The following is an 18,453-nucleotide window of genomic DNA, read 5'->3' on the forward strand; positions in this document are numbered from 1 at the left end:
AGCCATGCGCGGTGGACTTGAAGCCAGTCGGAAACCAAGACTGTGTGTGCAATTCTTATACCCGGCATTTAGGGGTGGGATTTGGTGGTCTTGGTGAAGGGAGGATCAAACACCACATCCCAAAAATTTATCTTCCCACCCACTGCTCTGGTCCATCGCTTTGTGCAGAATCGCCTTGAATCGAGATAAATGGCAGTCCTGTCACTTCAGCAAACCTCGGCAGTGTCGATCAGCAAGGTCCCCGAAAAATCTATGGAATTCTCTGCCCCAGAGAGCTGTGGAGGCTGGATCATTGAATATATTTAAGGCGGAGATAGACAGACTTTTGAGCGATAAGGAAGTAAAGGGTTATGGGAAGCGGGCAGGGAAGTGGAGCTGAGTTCATGATCAGATCAACCATGATCTTATTGAATGGCAGAGCAGGCTCGAGGGGTCAATGGTCTAATCCTGTTCCTCAGAGATTGATGCCCGTTACATACACTGATAGAAGAAAGTTTGCACAGGTATTTTTTTTTAGCCTCCTTCAAGGGCAATAGTCTGGAGAACCTTCCCGATCCATCGCAGAACATACTGGACGCAGGCAGGTGTAAACCATCAGCCTGTGAATGAAATACAATACCACGTACTCCAATCCACAACCAGTGAAAGTCTGCGATGCGTGGGTTAACCAATGCAAAAAAAAAATTCATCGAAACAGGTCCCATAGAATTAACAGCACAGAAACAGGCCATTCGGCCCAACAGGTCTGTGCTGGTTTATGCTCCACACGAGCCTCCTCCTACCCCACTTCATCTGACCCTCTCTAACCCTGGTTTGTTTATCTCAATCGTCTATTCCAGATGATGTGTAGCTTTGAAATTGATGGGTTTACTTTGCCGAAGACATGTCCTCAGATGGCAATGTGGTGCTGTCTGGGCTTTGCACTATATTCAGTTCTGGTATTTAAAATTGAAAATGCATCGTATGATTAACATTGCTATTTATTGATTTCAGTAAAAATTGCACTGCAGAGAAACAGCGCACTTCAATTTGTATTTATTATATATTTTAAATAAATTTCCACATTTAGCACCATGAAAATTCTTCTGAAAATTGGAAATTTGTTTTGAAGTTTTATGAAGAAACTCTCACCTTTGGTACACTAACATACGAAAAGACTTGCATTTCTATAGCGCCTTTCACAATCAGACGTTCTAAAGCGCTTTACAACCAATTGAGTACTTTTGGAGTGTAGTCACTGTTGTAATGTGGGAAACGCGGCAGCCAATTTGTGCACAGCAAGCTCCATAAACAGCAATATGATAATGACCAGATTGTCTTTTTTTTTAGTGATGTTGATTGAGGGATAAATATTGGTCCCAGGACACCAGGGATAACTCCCCTGCTCTTCTTCAAAATAGTGCCATGGGATCTTTTATATCCACCCGAGAGCAGACGTCTCAGTTTAACGTCTCATCTGAAAGACGGTACCTCTGATCTTGCAGCACTCCCTCAGTATTGAACTGGAGTGTCAGCCTAGATTTTTGTGCTCAAGTCCCTGGTGTGGGATTTGAACCCACAACCTTCTGATTCAAGACGAGGGTGCTAACAACTGAGCCACAACTGACACTCTCAAATAGTACAACTTATCAGTCTTATTACAGTGTTGCTGAGACGGGATGTTGTAGAGATGTGCAAGATGGTTTAAATGGATGAGGTGCAGGAAGACAGAAAGAACAGGTTCAGACATGGGAAAGGCAAGTTGAGGGTAACAAGTGTTACCTCCCACGGACGATAATAATCAATAGTTCGAGCAGGTTACTGAGGACAGTGGAGATCATCAGAACACTGGATCATGTAATGGAAGAATTGAATCGAGGTCAAACAGGTTTAAAGGTCATCCAATTGAACTTGCCCCAAATTTTCTCCCCTTTCTCACCGCACACCACTGGCAGTTGTTGGGACCGGGTTCCAGTTAGCCCTCTGCCGCCTCACTCAACTATCCATTCTTCAAGTGTCAGCCTCACGCGCTCTTTAATCACGAGCAAGCACTTTCCCGTTGGGTTTCAAGCACAGCCATCAGAAGAGCTGATTTTCCCCCTTTCTTCCCCGGTTGTGCCCCAATTACAGAGTTGGCCACGGTCTGCTAATTGAGCAGAGCCGGAATCAAACCTGGCACCTTCTATGCGACACCAAGCAATGTAGCTCACCAACTACACCCTTCCCTTTTCACCATTCTTTGCATTAAACCCTCTTCATTCCATTCAGTTCACGTCCCCACATTCAAATACGCTGCTCCCATTCCAGGGTTTGGTCTCAACTGAAGTTCACTGCATCTGTTAGTCACGCATTCTCCACCTCACTCAAGCCGTCCTCTCCCTGCAGCCGACACTCAACTCGACTGAACTTAACTCCCCCATCAAGTCTCCCCTCACCATCTCCAATCCTCTGGACACCAATCAAGGCTAGTTCACCCTCATATATACACCCAGAAAACTGCCTGCTCTCATGAACAAGACCCATACCACCTCTGACCCAACACTGGCCAAGAGCCTGGACGTTCTGGCGCTGACCGAAACGTAGTTACCGACAGCAAAGCCATTACTTCCATTATAGCTATGATTTGGGCGCCTCTTCCTCCTGAAACATCAGTCATTGTGCAAACTGATGCCCCCTATTGAAACCCGTGGTTATTCTGCGCTATTTGGACAACTTGTACACCAGGTCTAACACTGATGGCAGTAAATTGCTAATTGTAAAATGCAGACACACCTAATGTCCTCAGAGCGAGACCACTCTACAGGCTAAAAATACCAGTCAGATTTATTTACATATAAAATACACAAAGAGTAAGACACAATGTTAACTATTCCACTCGTGGCTCTGAACATACTCACTTATAATTGCACCCAACAGGTCAGGAGTGCTGCACGTGATCACTGTCAATCAAGTTCTCCGCCCCTTTGAACCATCATTCTCAACTCCAATTGTTTGATATTTGCCCCAACTTCTTACTTTACAAGTATAATGAAAGGTGGCACCTGGAATGAACGGACAGAAAAACATGGACAAACCAGAGATGAGCACCAATTGCATCTGGGAAATGGCAAAGTGGGCAGATCCAATTCCAACATGACTGACATCAGAACTGCTCATCAGGGCCAGAAGTAAAGTTACTTTGCTCAATAGGATGCAAAATGGTACGGAATGAATTCTCACAAATATCAACAGTCCAATTTCAAAATAGGAACTGCCTTTTATAACGAGCAGTAATTTAGGTTGAATTTGGGCAAACGTCTGTGACATTAGGGGCTGAAAATACTGGAAAGAAGCAAAAAAAGAGAAAACTTCAATGCACAATTTGTCAAGTAAATGACTTAAAATCTCTATGCGGATTTACAAAACCCAGAGAGAGAAATAGCCGAAGAGGATCAGCAGACAGTGAAAGCAGAAACTTGCCAAGCTCTTGTCCCTCCTCCCAAAATAAGAAGAGAACACAAATGCACAGCGCAATCCCGTTCACAAGTATGAAATAGAGAGATCAATTCCAGTTTTTATTACAGGATAGTGACATCCAAATACAAGACTGCTTTGAGCTCGCCCCATTTTGTCTGATGGGCCCCTGTCTGGCCGCCGTCCCGTCACTGTGAACCAGCCAATCCTGCACAAGTATCCAGTCTCATTCACAAACCACGCAGCGAGACCAGGCTTTCGCAGCATTTGGAATCGAACTCGAGCAAATATTGTATCGCCCCTCTTAATAACTTGCTTTTTTTGTTTGTTTGTTTTGATACAGAATTGAGCCTAAGTTTACACCCCTCCTGGTGCCCCCTTCATCGAACAGTTAGAGAAGTGACGTAGGCTGGTTAGGATTACATGAAGTTGCAGCTCCTATGCTGATTAAATGCCATGGTCATCGATCTAAGGCACCTAACAGTGCAGGACTGACCCATTCAATACCAACTGTGTTACACAGGGAAATGTATCATCGGGAGGTGTCAATGTGTGATGTGTGACCAGACGATTGCGCTTGGGTCAGTAGGGAGGGGGGGGGGGGGGGCGAAGAAGAGCTCTTGTAACAGATCTGAACTTAGCAATTGTACACCACATGACTTACACGTGTATGTTGGCACTGGCATCAGGTAGAACAGTAATGGTTAACGCTGGGGTTGGTTCACCTAAACCCAAGTACATTGAAATGGTTCTGACACGATGCCCACGTTGCACCAACCCAACACGATGGTTTGAGGTTCAAGTATCACTTCCATTCAAGCTTAGGCTGCCCACAACTTCTTCAGCTACTTCTGAAGTCCCAGAGTTTCTCTCCATCGAAAGGGGAGTTAGGGCTCCCATGGAGGGCTTCGCCTCCCATCGACCTCTCCCTCGGCGTGGTAAAGTACATCTGCAAGTGTGTGCTCCACCACAGCGTACCAGCCCATGTCACTTATCTGCACATTAAGCAAAGACAAACAGGATACGGTTAGTAAAAAGACTTGCATTTATATAGCGCCTTTCTCGACCACCGGTGATCTCAAAGCACTTTACAGCCAATGAAGTACTTTTGAGGTGCAGTCACTGTTGTAATGTGGGAAACGCGGCAGCCAACTTCCGCACAGCAGGCGCCCACAAACAGCAATGTGATCATGACCCAGATAATCTGTTTCTATTATGCTGATTGAGAGATAAATATTGGCCAGGACACGGGGCATAACTCCCTTTGCTCTTATTCGAAATAGTGTCATGGGATCACTTACGTCCACCTGAGGGGGCAGACGGCGCCTCGGTTTAACGTCTCATCTGAAAGGCAGCACCTCCGACAGTGTAGCACTCCCTCCCTCAGCACTGCACTGGGAGTGTCTGCCTAGATTTTAGTGCTCAAGTTCCTGGGGTGGGACTTGAACTCACAACCATCTGACTCGGAGGCGATAGTGCTACCCACTGAGCCATGGCTGAAGCTCTGGTCAGATGTTTGTCTACAGCGAGGATGCTTTTACTTTGAAGGCAGACGTGGATGCCCTTCCACTGGGATAGTGTGCAATGTTCAGGCAACCGATGACATCGGAGACCCACGAGACATCAGTTTGCCGACCAGTTGAACGCCATTGAAGTCATCTCGGGTTGGCTCCTCCCCATTTTAGTCCAGTGCAGCGACACATTTTGTGCCTGCGCTGGTCTCTGTAGGGGTGTAACAGCAGGAGAGCGATGCATGGAAGTCAATCTCCTGAAACGGGGCCAAAAACCCTGCGAAACGTGCAAGCTCCTACTGCAATTTTCAAGAGTTATCAACTTTTAGTCAGAGTTATCTGGAACGCTCGACCTGAAAAGGTAACATAAAATGGAGTTGGACAGGTACTGGAGGATGAGGAATTTACAGGGTTAGGGACAAAAGGCAGGGATGTGGGATGAACCATGACTGCTCTTTCAGCCAACACAGGCACCATAGGCCGAATGGCCTCTTTCTGTGCTGCAAGTTTCTATAATTCTAGGAATATAGCACTGCTGGTCAAGAAAAAGTAATTTTCATTTATATAGCACCTTGCACAACCAATGAATTACTTTTGTAGTCATTGTTATAATGTAAGCGCAGCAGCCAATTTACGCACAGCAAGCTCCCGCAAACAGCAGTGAGATAATTAACAGATAATCTGTTTTTGGTAGTTGGATGTTGGTTGAGGGAGAAATATTAGCCAGGATACCGGGATAGCTCCCTTGCTGCTGAAGCTCTCATCCATGCCTTTGTCACCTCCAGACTGGACCACCCCAAAGCACTCCTGACTGGCCTCCCACATTCTACCCGACGTAAACTTGAGGTCATCCAAAACTCGGCTGCCCATGTCCGAACTCGCACCCATCACCCCTGTGCTCGCTGACTTACATTGGCCCCGGTTAAGAAACGCCTCGATTTCAAAATTCTCATCCTTGTTTACAAATCCCTGCATGGCCTCGCCCCTCAATATCTCTGTAATCTCTTTCAGCCTCACAACCCCATGAGATGTCTGCGCTCCTCTAATTCTGCCCTCTTCAGCATCCCTGATTATAAATCGCTCAACCATTGGTGGCCGTGCCTTCAGCTGCCTGGGCCCCAACCCTGCCTAAACCTCTCTGCCTGTCTACCTCTCTTTCCACCTTTCAGACGCTCCTTAAAACCTATCCCCAATTGGAACATTGGGTCCTTCACTGAAACATTTGTGAACTCTTGTGGAAGCAAGTCAACCTCTTTCGAGATACTGCATATGATGATGATGAAAACCTACCTCTAACATACATAAGAACATAAGAATTAGGAACAGGAGTAGGCCATCTAGCCCCTCGAGCCTGCTCCGCCATTCAACAAGATCATGGCTGATCTGGCCGTGGACTCAGCTCCACTTACCCGCCCGCTCCCCATAACCCTTAATTCCCTTATTGGTTAAAAATCTATCTATCTGTGATTTGAATACATTCAATGAGCTAGCCTCAACTGCTTCCTTGGGCAGAGAATTCCAGATTCACAACCCTCTGGGAGAAGAAATTCCTTCTCAACTCTGTTTTAAATTGGTTCTCCCGTATTTTGAGGCTGCGTCCCCTAGTTCTAGTCTCCCCGACCAGTGGAAACAACCTCTCTGCCTTTATCTTGTCTATCCCTTTCATTATTTTAAATGTTTCTATAAGATCACCCCTCATTCTTCTGAACTCCAACGAGTAAAGACCCAGTCTACTCAATCTATCATCATAAGGTAACCCCCTCATCTCCGGAATCAGCCTAGTGAATCGTCTCTGTACCCACTCCAAAGCTAATATATCCTTCCTTAAGTAAGGTGACCAAAACTGCACGCAGTACTCTAGGTGGGGCCTCACTAATACCCTGTACAGTTGCAGCAGGACCTCCCTGCTTTTGTACTCCATCCCTCTCGCAATGAAGGCCAACATTCCATTCGCCTTCCTGATTACCTGCTGCACCTGCAAACTAACTTTTTGGGATTCATGCACAAGGACCCCCCAGGTCCCTCTGCACCGCAGCATGTTGTAATTTCTCCCCATTCAAATAATATTCTCTTTTACTGTTTTTTTCCCCCCAAGGTGGATGACCTCACATTTTCCAACGTTGTATTCCATCTGCCAAATCTTAGCCCATTCGCTTAACCTATCTAAATCTCTTTGCAGCCTCTCTGTGTCCTCTACACAACCCGCCTTCCCACTAATCTTGGAGTCATCTGCAAATTTTGTTACACTACACTCTGTCCCCTCTTCCAGGTCATCTATGTATATTGTAAACAGTTGTGGTCCCAGCACCGATCCCTGTGGCACACCACTAACCACCGATTTCCAACCTGAAAAGGACCCATTTATCCCGACTCTCTGCTTTCTGTTCGCCAGCCAATTCTCTATCCATGCTAATATATTTCCTCTGACTCCACGTACCTTTATCTTCTGCAGTAACCTTTTGTGTGGCACCTTATCGAATGCCTTTTGGAAATCTAAATACACCACATCCATCGGCACACCTCTATCCACCATGCTCGTTATATCCTCAAAGAATTGCAGTAAATTAGTTAAACATGATTTCCCCTTCATGAATCCATGTTGCATCTGCTTGATTGCACTATTCCTATCTAGATGTCCCGCTATTTCCTCCTTAATGATAGCTTCAAGCATTTCCCCCAATACAGATGTTAAACTAACCAGCCTATAGTTACCTTCCTTTTGTCTGCCCCCTTTTTTTTTTTTTTTTTAAACAGAGGCGTTACATTAGCTGCTTTTCAATCCGCTGGTACCTCCCCAGAGTCCAGAGAATTTTGGTAGATTATAACAAATGCATCTGCTATAACTTCCGCCATCTCTTTTCATACCCTGGGATGCATTTCATCAGGACCAGGGGACTTGTCTACCTTGAGTCCCATTAGCCTGTCCAGCACTAACCCCCTAGTGATAGTGATTATCTCAAGGTCCTCCCTTCCCACATTTCCGTGACCAGCAATTTTTGGCATGGTTTTTGTGTCTTCCACTGTGAAGACCGAAGCAAAATAATTGTTTAAGGTCTCAGCCATTTCCACATTTCCCATTATTAAATCCCCCTTCTCATCTTCTAAGGGACCAACATTTACTTTAGTCACTCTTTTCTGTTTTATATAACGGTAAAAGCTTTTACTATCTGTTTTCATGTTTTGCGCAAGTTTACTTTCGTAATCTATCTTTCCTTTCTTTATTGCTTTCTTAGTCATTCTTTGCTGTCATTTAAAATTTTCCCAATTTTCTGGTTTCCCACTAACCTTGGCCACCTTATACGGATTGGTTTTTAATTTGATACTCTCCTTTATTTCCTTCGTTATCCACGGCTGGTTTTCCCTTCTCTTATCGCCCTTCTTTTTCACTGGAATATATTTTTGTTGAGCACTATGAAAGAGCTCCTTAAAAGTCCTCCACTGTTCCTCAATTGTGCCACCGTTTAGTCTGTGTTCCCAGTCTACTTTAGCCAATTCTGCCCTCATCCCACTGTAGTCCCCTTTGTTTAAGTATAGTACGCTCGTTTGAGAGAGTACTTCCTCACCCTCAATCTGTATTACAAATTCAACCATACTTTGATCACTCATTCCGAGAGGATCTTTTACTAGGAGATTGTTTATTATTCCTGTCTCATTACACAGGACCAGATCTAAGATAGCTTGCTCCCTAGTAGGTTCTGTAACATACTGTTCTAAGAAACAATCCCATATGCATTCTATGAATTCCTCAAGGCTACCCCGAGCGATTTGATTTGACCAATCGATATGTAGGTTAAAATCCCCCATGATTACTGCCGTTCCTTTTTCACATGCCTCCATTATTCCCTTGATTATTGTCCACCCCACCGTGATGTTATTATTTGGGGGCCTATAAACTACGCCCACCAGTGACTTTTTCCCTTTACTATCTCTAATCTCCACCCACAATGATTCAACATTTTGTTCATTAGAGCCAATATCGTCTCTCACAACTGCCCTGATATCATCCTTTATTAACAGAGCTACCCCACCTCCTTTCCCTTCTTGTCTATCTTTCCGAATTGTCAGATACCCCTGTATGTTTCATTCCCAGTCTCGGCCACCCTACAACCACGTTTCTGTAATGACCACCAAATCATACCCATTTGTAATGATTTATGCAGTCAACTCATTTACTTTATTTCGAATGCTGCATGCGTTTAGGTAGAGTGTTTTAATACTAGTTTTTAAACCATGATTTTTACTTTTTAACCCCTCCTGCAGCCCCTTTATATTCATACATATTGTCCCTTCCTATCACCTTGTGGTTTACACTTACCTCAGTGCTACTCTGCTCTGTTGCCTCCTGCCTTTTGCATTCTTTCTTGGGGTCCTGTTCATCTGAGCTCTCACCCACTCTAACTAGCTCAGAGTCCTCTCCTGGGCTTTTGGTCATCAGCTGTAATTTCTTAAGTGGCTCGGTGTCAAATTTATTTATTTTGTCTTATAACACTCCTGTGAAGCGCCTTGGGACATTTTACTATGTTAAAGGCGCTATATAAATACAAGTTATCGTTGCTGCTCTCCTTCGAACAATATCCTGGTATCTTTTACGTCCACCTGGGGTGGGGGTGGGGTTTGACGGAGCCTCGGCTTAGCGCCTCGCGCAGAAGACAGTGTAAAAGCATTTTTAGAAATAAAAAAAACTGCCAAAGCTGGAAATCCGAATCCCCTCCCGTAAAATGCTGCAAATCCACTGCTCAGTCTGTATTTGTAAAGAGAAATGGCAGGCTATGGCATTTCAGGTGGGCAGTCCTGATCACAGGAGAGTTCCCTAATTTCAGCATGCTTTTCTGTTTTTAAACACTTAGTGTAAATAAAATAATGACGAAGTGAGAAGTAAATGTACATTACTTACTGGTTTGAACGGAATGTCTTTCGGAGGATATTTGAAATTCGGCCCAAAGTTGATTGACACCTAAAGAGACCAGACCCGTCTTAAGATGCTTCAATTAGCCGACTGCCTGCTAAATATTACAGCAGATTAAACGCAAACCCTTGGTCCAACATGAGCATTGCTTCAGAGCGAGAACTGTACACAAAAATTCAGTTCAGTCGGCCAGGAATTGGCTCTCTGCTATACAGCCTCCCAGCAGCTTTCAACCAAGACCCATACCATAGGTAGCATAAAACACTTTCAAGGTGGCAGAACAGCTTAACAAAGCAGTGAATGAACTACACAGGGCTTTATAAACAGAGGTTGAGAGATTAAAATTCAGGAAGTCATGCTGAACCCCTTTATAAAACTCTAGTTCGGTCCCAGCTGGAGTAGTGTCCCCAATTCTGGGAAGGACACAAAGACTTTGCAGAGGGAGATTTACCCGATTCCAGGGATATGAAATTACAGTCACATGGATAGACGGGGTTGTTCTCCTTGGAGCAGAGAAGGCGAAGAGGAGATCTGATTGAGGTGTTTAAAATCAGAGTTAATGGAGAGAAACTGTTTCCAATGATTGAAGTGTCGATAACCAAGAGGGCGCAGACTTAAGGTAATTGGCAAAAGAACCAGAGATGACGTGAGGAACAATATTTTTACTCAGAGAGTGATTAGGATCTGGAATGCGCTGCCTGATTGGAGGCAGATTCAATCGCAGCCTTCAAAAGGGAATTGGATAAATAGTCGAAGGAGAAAACATTGCAGGGATGTGGAGGAAAGAGCGGGGAAAGGCGTGGGACTAACTGGATTGCTCATCGAAAGAGCCGGCACAGAGTCGATGGGCCGAATGGCCTCCTTCTGTGCTGTGCTATTCCACGATTCTATGAACACGCGAGATCAAAGACAGTGAGTAGTCACGCTCTGTGCTGGCGACGAGTGAAACCGCAAGGAACGGAGTCAGGTAATTCAAACGCTGCTCACCTGGTTTTTTTTTGTCAATGTGACTTATTTCACAAATATTTGAAAGGGACCGGCGAGGAGGATATTGGACCATTATTGAAGATCAATGCTGCTGATGTAGTAGTGGGAGAAAGCAGCTACCAGCAACACCAGGTTCAAGCCCACGTCCCAATCCCAGTGCTGTACTTACTGTGCAGTTCTTGTACAAAGATATTGCAGGATGATATACACCGGCGTACACATTTTCATAGGCAGTCCCCTCATCCTCTCCATTCTTATAAAATATCATCTGATTAAGAAAAACATATACTTAATGATTCAGCCAAGACATCAGTTTTAGCAAGTCCAATCTGTAAGAATGGGAGGTGATCTCACTGAAACATAAAGTTCAGGAGGTTGACAGGGTAGATGCTGGGAGGATGTTTCCCCTGGTTGGGGTTGTCTGAAACGCCGGGTCACAGTCTCAGAATAAGGGGTCAGCCATTTAGAAGAGAGATGAGGAGAAATTTCTTCACTCAGAGGGTGGAGAATCTTTGAAATTCTTTACCCTGAAGGACTGTGGATGCTCAGTCATTGAGTATTTCGGATGATACGTTAAAAGCGCTTGGAGACGTCCAGTGATCGTGAAAAGCGCTATATATAAATGCAAGTCTTCCTTTTCTTTCTTGTATTCAAGACAGAGATGGATAGATTTTTGAATATTAAGGGAATCAATATGGGGACAGAGCAGGGAAGTGGAGTTGAGGTCGAAGATCATTGAATGGCGGAGCTGGCTCAGGGGGCCGAATGGCCGACTCCTGCTCCTAACTCTTATGTTATGTTCTCAGAACTGGACATAACCAATAATTAATGAAGTTCCTGCAATGACTCAGTGCAGTGCTGAAATAGAGCGATGATGAATAAACTGGAATTTATATAGCACCTTCCACAATCTCAGCATGTCTTTACAGCCAATGAACTACTGTCTTTGGTGTGAAGTCATTGTCATAATGTGGGAAACCCGGCAGCCAACATGCGCACAGCAAGCTCCCAAAACAGCAACTTGATAATAACTAGATAATCAGTGTGTTTTTTTTTTAAGTGATGTTGATTGAGGGATAAGTATTGGCCAGAACACCAGGGAGAACACCCCTGCTCTTCTTCAACTAGTACCACAGGATCTTTTACACCCACTTGAGAGAGCAGACAGGACTTTGGTTAAACGCCTCGTCCAAAAGACGGCGCCACCGGCAGTGCAGCACTCACTGCACTGAGGTGCCAACCTGATTATGCACTCAAGTCTCTGGAGTGGGATTTGAACCTATGACCACTTCTTCGTACAAGAGGCCAGAGCGCGACCGACTGAGCGATGCTGACACCTGATCAAAAAGGTCCCAGCTTTAATTCTTGGTCCGTCCTTAATCAAAGTCGGGGTGGGCATTGCAGCCGACTTGAGCACTCCAACTCCAGACTGTGCTCCTATTGTGGAGCATGCACGTGTGTCCTGGATGTGGACAGGATCAGGAAACGTACAAAATTCTGACTGGGTTGGATAGACTGGATGCGGGGAGGATGTTTCCCCTGGCTGGGAACAAAGGGTCACAGTCTCAGGATATGGGGTAGGAAATTTAGGACTGAGATGAGGAGATATTTTTTCCACTCAGGGGGTGGTGAACCTATGGAATTCTCTACCACAGAGAGCTGTGGAGGCCAAGTCACTGAATATATTTAGGAAGGAGATAAATAGATTTCTAGAAACAAAAAGGCATCAAGGGGTATGGGGAAAAATGCAGGAATATGGTGTTGAGATGGAGGATCAGCCATGATCATACTGAATGGCAGTGCAGACTCGAAGGGCCGAATGGCCGACTACTGCTCCTGTTTTCTATAGAAACTGGATTTATCCCCTTGCACCCACCCCCCACAAAAGGAGGTCAAGTGGACGATCCAGGCCGCCCCCCCCTCCTTCCCCCGACACCCGAGGGGAACATGGCACAAACCACATCTCGGCGCGAGTCGGTGGGAACTTCGACAAGATGGAACCTCAGGAAGCTGCGGGCTGACTGCGCCTTCAGGCACGTGCGCGGGGCCACAAGGAACTGGAAATCTCACCTTGCTGCCTGTAGCCGGCTTCAAGCTCTTCTCAGCTTTGTCCACAAAATCTTTCTCCTCAAAGTACAAGTAGCTCTTGAATTTAATCAGAGCCTGGTTCAGAAAAGGAAAACCGACGTTAAGAGTGCATACCACAAACTCGATCACTTTCTCTTCTCAGTTTTTCCTGAGGCCCAAACTCACCTGGGCCAGTGCTACATATGTTGTCTATGGAGGTAAAGCCACAAGCATTTAATCCGCTGTTCTAAACAGTTGGACAATCAGAGGGCAGACATTCCCACTTACATGTATATTGTTCTGGGCTCCACGCAGCTCAGGCTTTGAAATGAGCTATTCCACCATGGTGCAGTGCAATAGGCAGCACAACTTGGGGCAACAGTGTTCCCCAAACCTCCGACTACAGGGAGGGCAACAGGGCCAGTCAACTCAACCCTTCACTCACCTGCCAACTTTGTCACACTTTACACAGCCTCAGGCTGTCCCACTGTATAACCAATGAAGTACTTTTGAATGTACAAAGTATTATTTAAATGGTGATAGCTTGGGAAGTGTCGATGTACAGAGGGACCTGGGTGTCCTTGTACACCAGTCATTGAAAACAAACATGCAGGTGCAGCAAGCAGTTCGGAATGCAAATAGTATGTTGGCCTTCATTGCAAGAGGATTTGAGTACAGGAGCAAGGATGTCTTACTACAGTTATAAAGGGCCTTGGTGAGGCCGCACCTGGAGTATTGTGTGCAGTTTTGGTCTCCTTACCCAAGAAAGGACAAACTTGCCAGAGAGAGAGTGCAGCGAAGGTTCACCAGACGGATTCCTGGGATGGCAGGACTGTTGCATGAGGAGAGATTGGGTCGACTAGGCCTGTATTCACTAGAGTTTAGAAGAATGAGAGGCGAACTCATTGAAACGTATAAAATTCTGACTGGGTTGGACAGACTGGATGCGGGGAGGATGTTTCCCCCCGGGGGCTGGGAAGTCTAGAACAAGGGGTCACAGTCTCAGGATACGGGGTAGGAAACTTAGGACTGAGATGAGGAGAAATGTTTTCACTCAGAGGCTGGTGAACCTGTGGAATTCTCTACCACAGAAGGCTGTGGAGGCCAAGTCACTGAATATATTTAAGAGGGAGATAGATAGATTTCTAGGCACAAAAGACATCAAGTGGTTTGGGGAGAAAGCAGGAATATGGTGCTGAGATAGAGGATCAGCCATGTTCATATTGAATGGTGGTGCAGGCTCAAAGGGCCGAACGGCCTACTCCTGCTCCTATTCTCCATGTTTCTACAGTGATTTGGGATCTCCTAGGGTTGTTTAATGTAAGAAAGGCAGCAGCCAATTTGTACACAGCAAGCTCCCACAATCAACAATGTGAAAACGACCAGATAATCTGTTGAGTGTTGTAGGTCGAGGGATCAATATTGGCCAGGACACTGGGGAGAACTACCCGGCTCTTCTCCGAAAGAGTGGCGTGGGATCTTGTACGTCCAGCTGACAGGGCCGACAGGGCCTCGGAGGTCAAAGACGGCACCTCCGACAGTGCAGCACTCCCTCAGATCTGAGGCTTCAAGTCTAGATTTTGTGCTCAAGTCTCTGGAGTGGGGCTTGAACCGACAACCTTCTGACTCAGGTGTATTACCACTGAGCCACAGCTGACACCTAGGCTCCCATAGCACTAGTAGATGCTTGAGGGCAACTCACTTGCTCAGCCACTGGCAAGGGGAAAGGCCAATTACAAATGGAAACCATTAGAAACAAAATATTATTAGACATCACCTGCTTCTAACTACGAGATTGTCTTCACCACAGCCTGTACTCATTGGAGTTTAGAAGAATGAGAGGTGATCTTATTAAAACGTATAAGATTCTGAGGGGGCTTGACAGGGTAAAGGCAGAGAGAATGTTTCTCCTCGTGAGGGAATCTAGAACTAGGGGGCATAGTTTCAGAATAAGGGGCCACCCATTTAAAACGGATATGAGGAGGAATTTCTTCTCTCAGAGGGTCGTGAATCTGTGGAATTCTCTGCCCCAGAGAGCTGTGGAGGCTGGGTCATTGAATATATTTAAGTTGGAGATAGACAGGTTTCTGATCTATCAGTCAAGGGTTATGGGGAGCGGGCAGGGAAGTGGAGTTGAGGCCAAGATCAGATCAGCCATGATCTTATTGAATGGCGGAGCAGGCTCGAGGGGCCAAATGGTCGACTCCTGCCCCTATTTCTTATGTTCTTACGTACAGCAGAAACAGGTCAGAATGGGGTATATCCCATCCTTTATTTTCACATGCACTTGGTACGGCAGTGAGATCACATTTCTGAAACTGTCGAGTAACCAGAACGTTTTCTGCTCCAACACCATGCACGGTGATAACCAAAGGCCCTTTTGCTGTCGATTTCTGGCCGTCCCTTCACAACGTCGACAACGGGAAAGTGCTCATCAATACCATCACATTTCTTTCCCCGCCACTGACTATATTCCATAATATAATCAATCTTTAGGTGTTCGAAACAAAACAAAGAGATTTTTGTGCCACTTGATATTTTGATCCATCTGGGTAAACCCATCCCAGTTACCTTGTCTTTGTACGTGTCTGGCAGTGCGCGGGCAGCCTCCGTGTCCTCGGGTAGGTAGAGGTAAAACCCAAGGACGTCTCCTTGTCCGTAGCCTTCCGAGTAGTGCTTGCCTATCGACTGATGGAACTTCGTCCCTTTCTTACTGCGCCATGAGTAACTGAATTTGTCGTAGCCCAAGGGCGCCTGGAGATTGCCTGGAGGTACCAAAGTTTCAGAAGGTTACAACTTGATCTCCGAACTTCGCGCTCCATCTCTTCAGCTCCGAACATACCGTCCAACAGTCCCCCTGCTCCGAGTTCTTGTGCTGGCATCAGAAAGACTTGCATTTCTACAGCACCTTCCACAACCTCAAGACGTCCCAAAGCCAATTAAGTACTTTTTGGAGTGTAGTCACTGTTGTAATGTGGGAAATGTGGCAGCCAATTTGCGCACAGCAAGCTCCCACAAACAGCAATGTGATAATAGCCAGATAATCTCTTTTTAGTGATGTTGGTTGAGGGATAAATATTGGCTCCAGGACACCGGGGATAACTCCCCAGCTCTTCTTCGAAAGAGTCCAATGGGATCTTTTACATCCACCTGAGGGAGCAGACGGGCCTCAGTTTAAGACTCATCGCACCCATCCTTTCCAAGGACTTTGAAACTATGCAACTTTGTCCCTTCCTTTACTCCAAGCTACGGGCTTTCAAACTCGAAGCTTGGTGTTAACAAACCACTGTTATTTAATTTACCTCATCATCCCACTCATTTAAAATCTTGCATGTCCTGCATTAGAGGGCTGGGCCCTTTATCGTGTCAGCTGTGGTTCGTGGGTAGCACACTCGCCTCGGAGTCAGAAGGTCGTGGGTTCAAGTCCCACTCCAGGGACTTGAGCACATAAATCTAGGCTGACACTCCCAGAGCAGTACTGAGGGAGTACCGCATTGTCGGAGGTGTTGTCTTTCAGATGAGACGTTAAACCGAGGCCCCGTCTGCTCTCTCAGGTGGACGTAAAAGATTCCACTATTATGAAGAAGAGCAGGGGAGTTCTCCCCGGTGTCCTGAGTCCAATATTTATCCCTCAATCAACATAACAAAAGCAGGTGATCTGGTTATTATCACATTGCTATTTGTGGGAGCTTGCTGTGCGCAAACTGACTGCCGCGTTTCCTACATTACAACAGTGAATACACTCCCAAAAGTACTTCATTGGCTGTAAAGCGCTGAGACGTCCGGTTGTCGTGAAAGGTGCTATATAAATGCAAGTCTTTCTTTTTCTTTTTTTTAATCTCGGTATCTAATTAAACAAAGTATTTCCTACACCAGAAAGGTTGTAGGCAGTGCACATTCCATCAAATGAGAACCACTGCCAAAAAAATGCTGCAGTACCAGCCATACATCTTCAGAATGCCACTATCTTGATCACAATCAGTAAGTATCTTGTGGCTGATTTGAGCCAACCAATTCCAAAACAAATTGTGCAGTACACATTTAAATTCTACTTTTTAAAATCTTGTGCGGCGTTTAAGGCAGCGTCTCGGGATTCCAACTGACCGTTTGCTCCTGAAATCATCGTCCCTCGCGCGATCATCACCTCTGAGCTGATCTGTGCTCGCTTCATTCTGCTTAATCAACGACTGAATGTCCCGAGAATTTTAAACCTTCTCCGTGTACTTTTAATTAAGTTACAAAATTTGGACAAAACAGCTAACTGAAACTGAGTTAATAATAAAGTCACAGCATCTCTGTGACCTCACTTTTGTAAGCAGCTACACTCGCCCAGTTTGAATTTAAGCCACCTTGAATATTTTTTCGGGCATTGCTCGCCCCTCCCCAGTGTTTGCATCCCGACCGGTACGTGTCTCCATTGGAGCTGGGCGGACGAGGAGCCAGCACACTTGGTGGCTGCATGGCAGGCTCTCCACAACCACCCAAACAAACAAGGCAAGACAGGTAGTTTGGATTTCCAACTGCAGCTGGCGGAGAGAGAAAGGTGCACTTGACGTCGACTGCAGGTTTTAAAGGTCAGAGTATTGACACCACTATGTCAGCAAATGAGCTGGAGGTGGGACATAACTTGGGTGTAACTTACGGCAAACAGAGTCTGCTTCGCGGCAAACAGAATATACTTTACAGCAGGGTCTACTTTACAGCAAACAGTCTACTTTTCCTCATTCCAATGGCATTGTGCAGGTTCTGTACCTAAAGGCTGCGACCAGCCAAGTCTCGCGGCCGTCTCTGTCGGCATGTCGTCCACCGTGATTTCGAAGTACCAGCCTCCTTTCCGGATCCCGTGGGATGCTCGCACCATGGAGTAACCTTTCTCGCCTGTCACGGTCAGCCGGTCATCCGAGATCTTGAGCTGCGGGGCTGGGCAAATCGCAGAGACAATGAATACCAAGATTCAAGGCCGTTCTCCATATGGCAAATCCGCCTGGTTTTAATAAGTGCGTGACAATATGCTAAGATCAACTTCAATTAAAAGCTCAATTGTTAGCACCTGCTACTTCCTAAATGCCAGAGTATCTGATCTTCCCAACCTTCGATGCTGCAGTTGGGCGACCAGCTTGAACAATGGTCTGGAACATGGAGTCTACACTAAGCCCATGGTTTGATACAGAGTGCTGTGCCTCCCAATCCTGCCCTTTGGCTACAAGCACAGAGGCAGCCCTCTCCCCAAACTGGTGCAACATAAAACTCCAAGGCGAGCTCATCACATATTAACTGAGCCTGGCATCAGGTAGGCCTCGCCAGGCTGGGTCAGTACCTCCGCAAGGAGGATAAGACCCAGTGCTGCCAACAGCTTCGAACATAAGAGACAGGAGCAGGAATAGGCCATTGGACCCTCGAGCCTGCTCCGCCATTCAATAAGATCATGGCTGGTCTGATCTTGGCCTCAACTCCACTTTCCTGCCTGTTACCCATAACCCTGGACTCCCCTATAGTTCAAGAATCTGTCTATCTCACCCTTGAATATATTCAATGACCCAGCCGCCACAG

General features: G+C 45.9%; 1 protein-coding gene across 3 annotated transcripts in view; it reads right to left on the reverse strand.

Moving 5' to 3' along the window:
* Positions 1-3,512: 3,512 nt before the first annotated feature.
* Positions 3,513-18,453, reverse strand: part of ash2l (ash2 like, histone lysine methyltransferase complex subunit) — a 53,619-nt gene continuing 38,678 nt past the window's right edge. For all 3 annotated transcript variants that reach the window (XM_070866151.1, XM_070866150.1, XM_070866152.1), the window contains 6 exons: positions 17,656-17,823; positions 15,475-15,668; positions 12,907-12,999; positions 11,006-11,104; positions 9,838-9,897; positions 3,513-4,427 (listed from right to left, as the gene is read on the reverse strand). In XM_070866151.1, coding sequence (XP_070722252.1) covers positions 4,320-4,427; positions 9,838-9,897; positions 11,006-11,104; positions 12,907-12,999; positions 15,475-15,668; positions 17,656-17,823 — 722 coding nt within the window. In that variant the 3' untranslated portion in view covers positions 3,513-4,319. The remainder of the gene's footprint in view (positions 4,428-9,837; positions 9,898-11,005; positions 11,105-12,906; positions 13,000-15,474; positions 15,669-17,655; positions 17,824-18,453) is intronic.

Source organism: Pristiophorus japonicus, chromosome 22, assembly GCF_044704955.1.
Source record: "Pristiophorus japonicus isolate sPriJap1 chromosome 22, sPriJap1.hap1, whole genome shotgun sequence".
Classification (NCBI taxonomy): Eukaryota; Metazoa; Chordata; class Chondrichthyes; family Pristiophoridae; genus Pristiophorus; species Pristiophorus japonicus.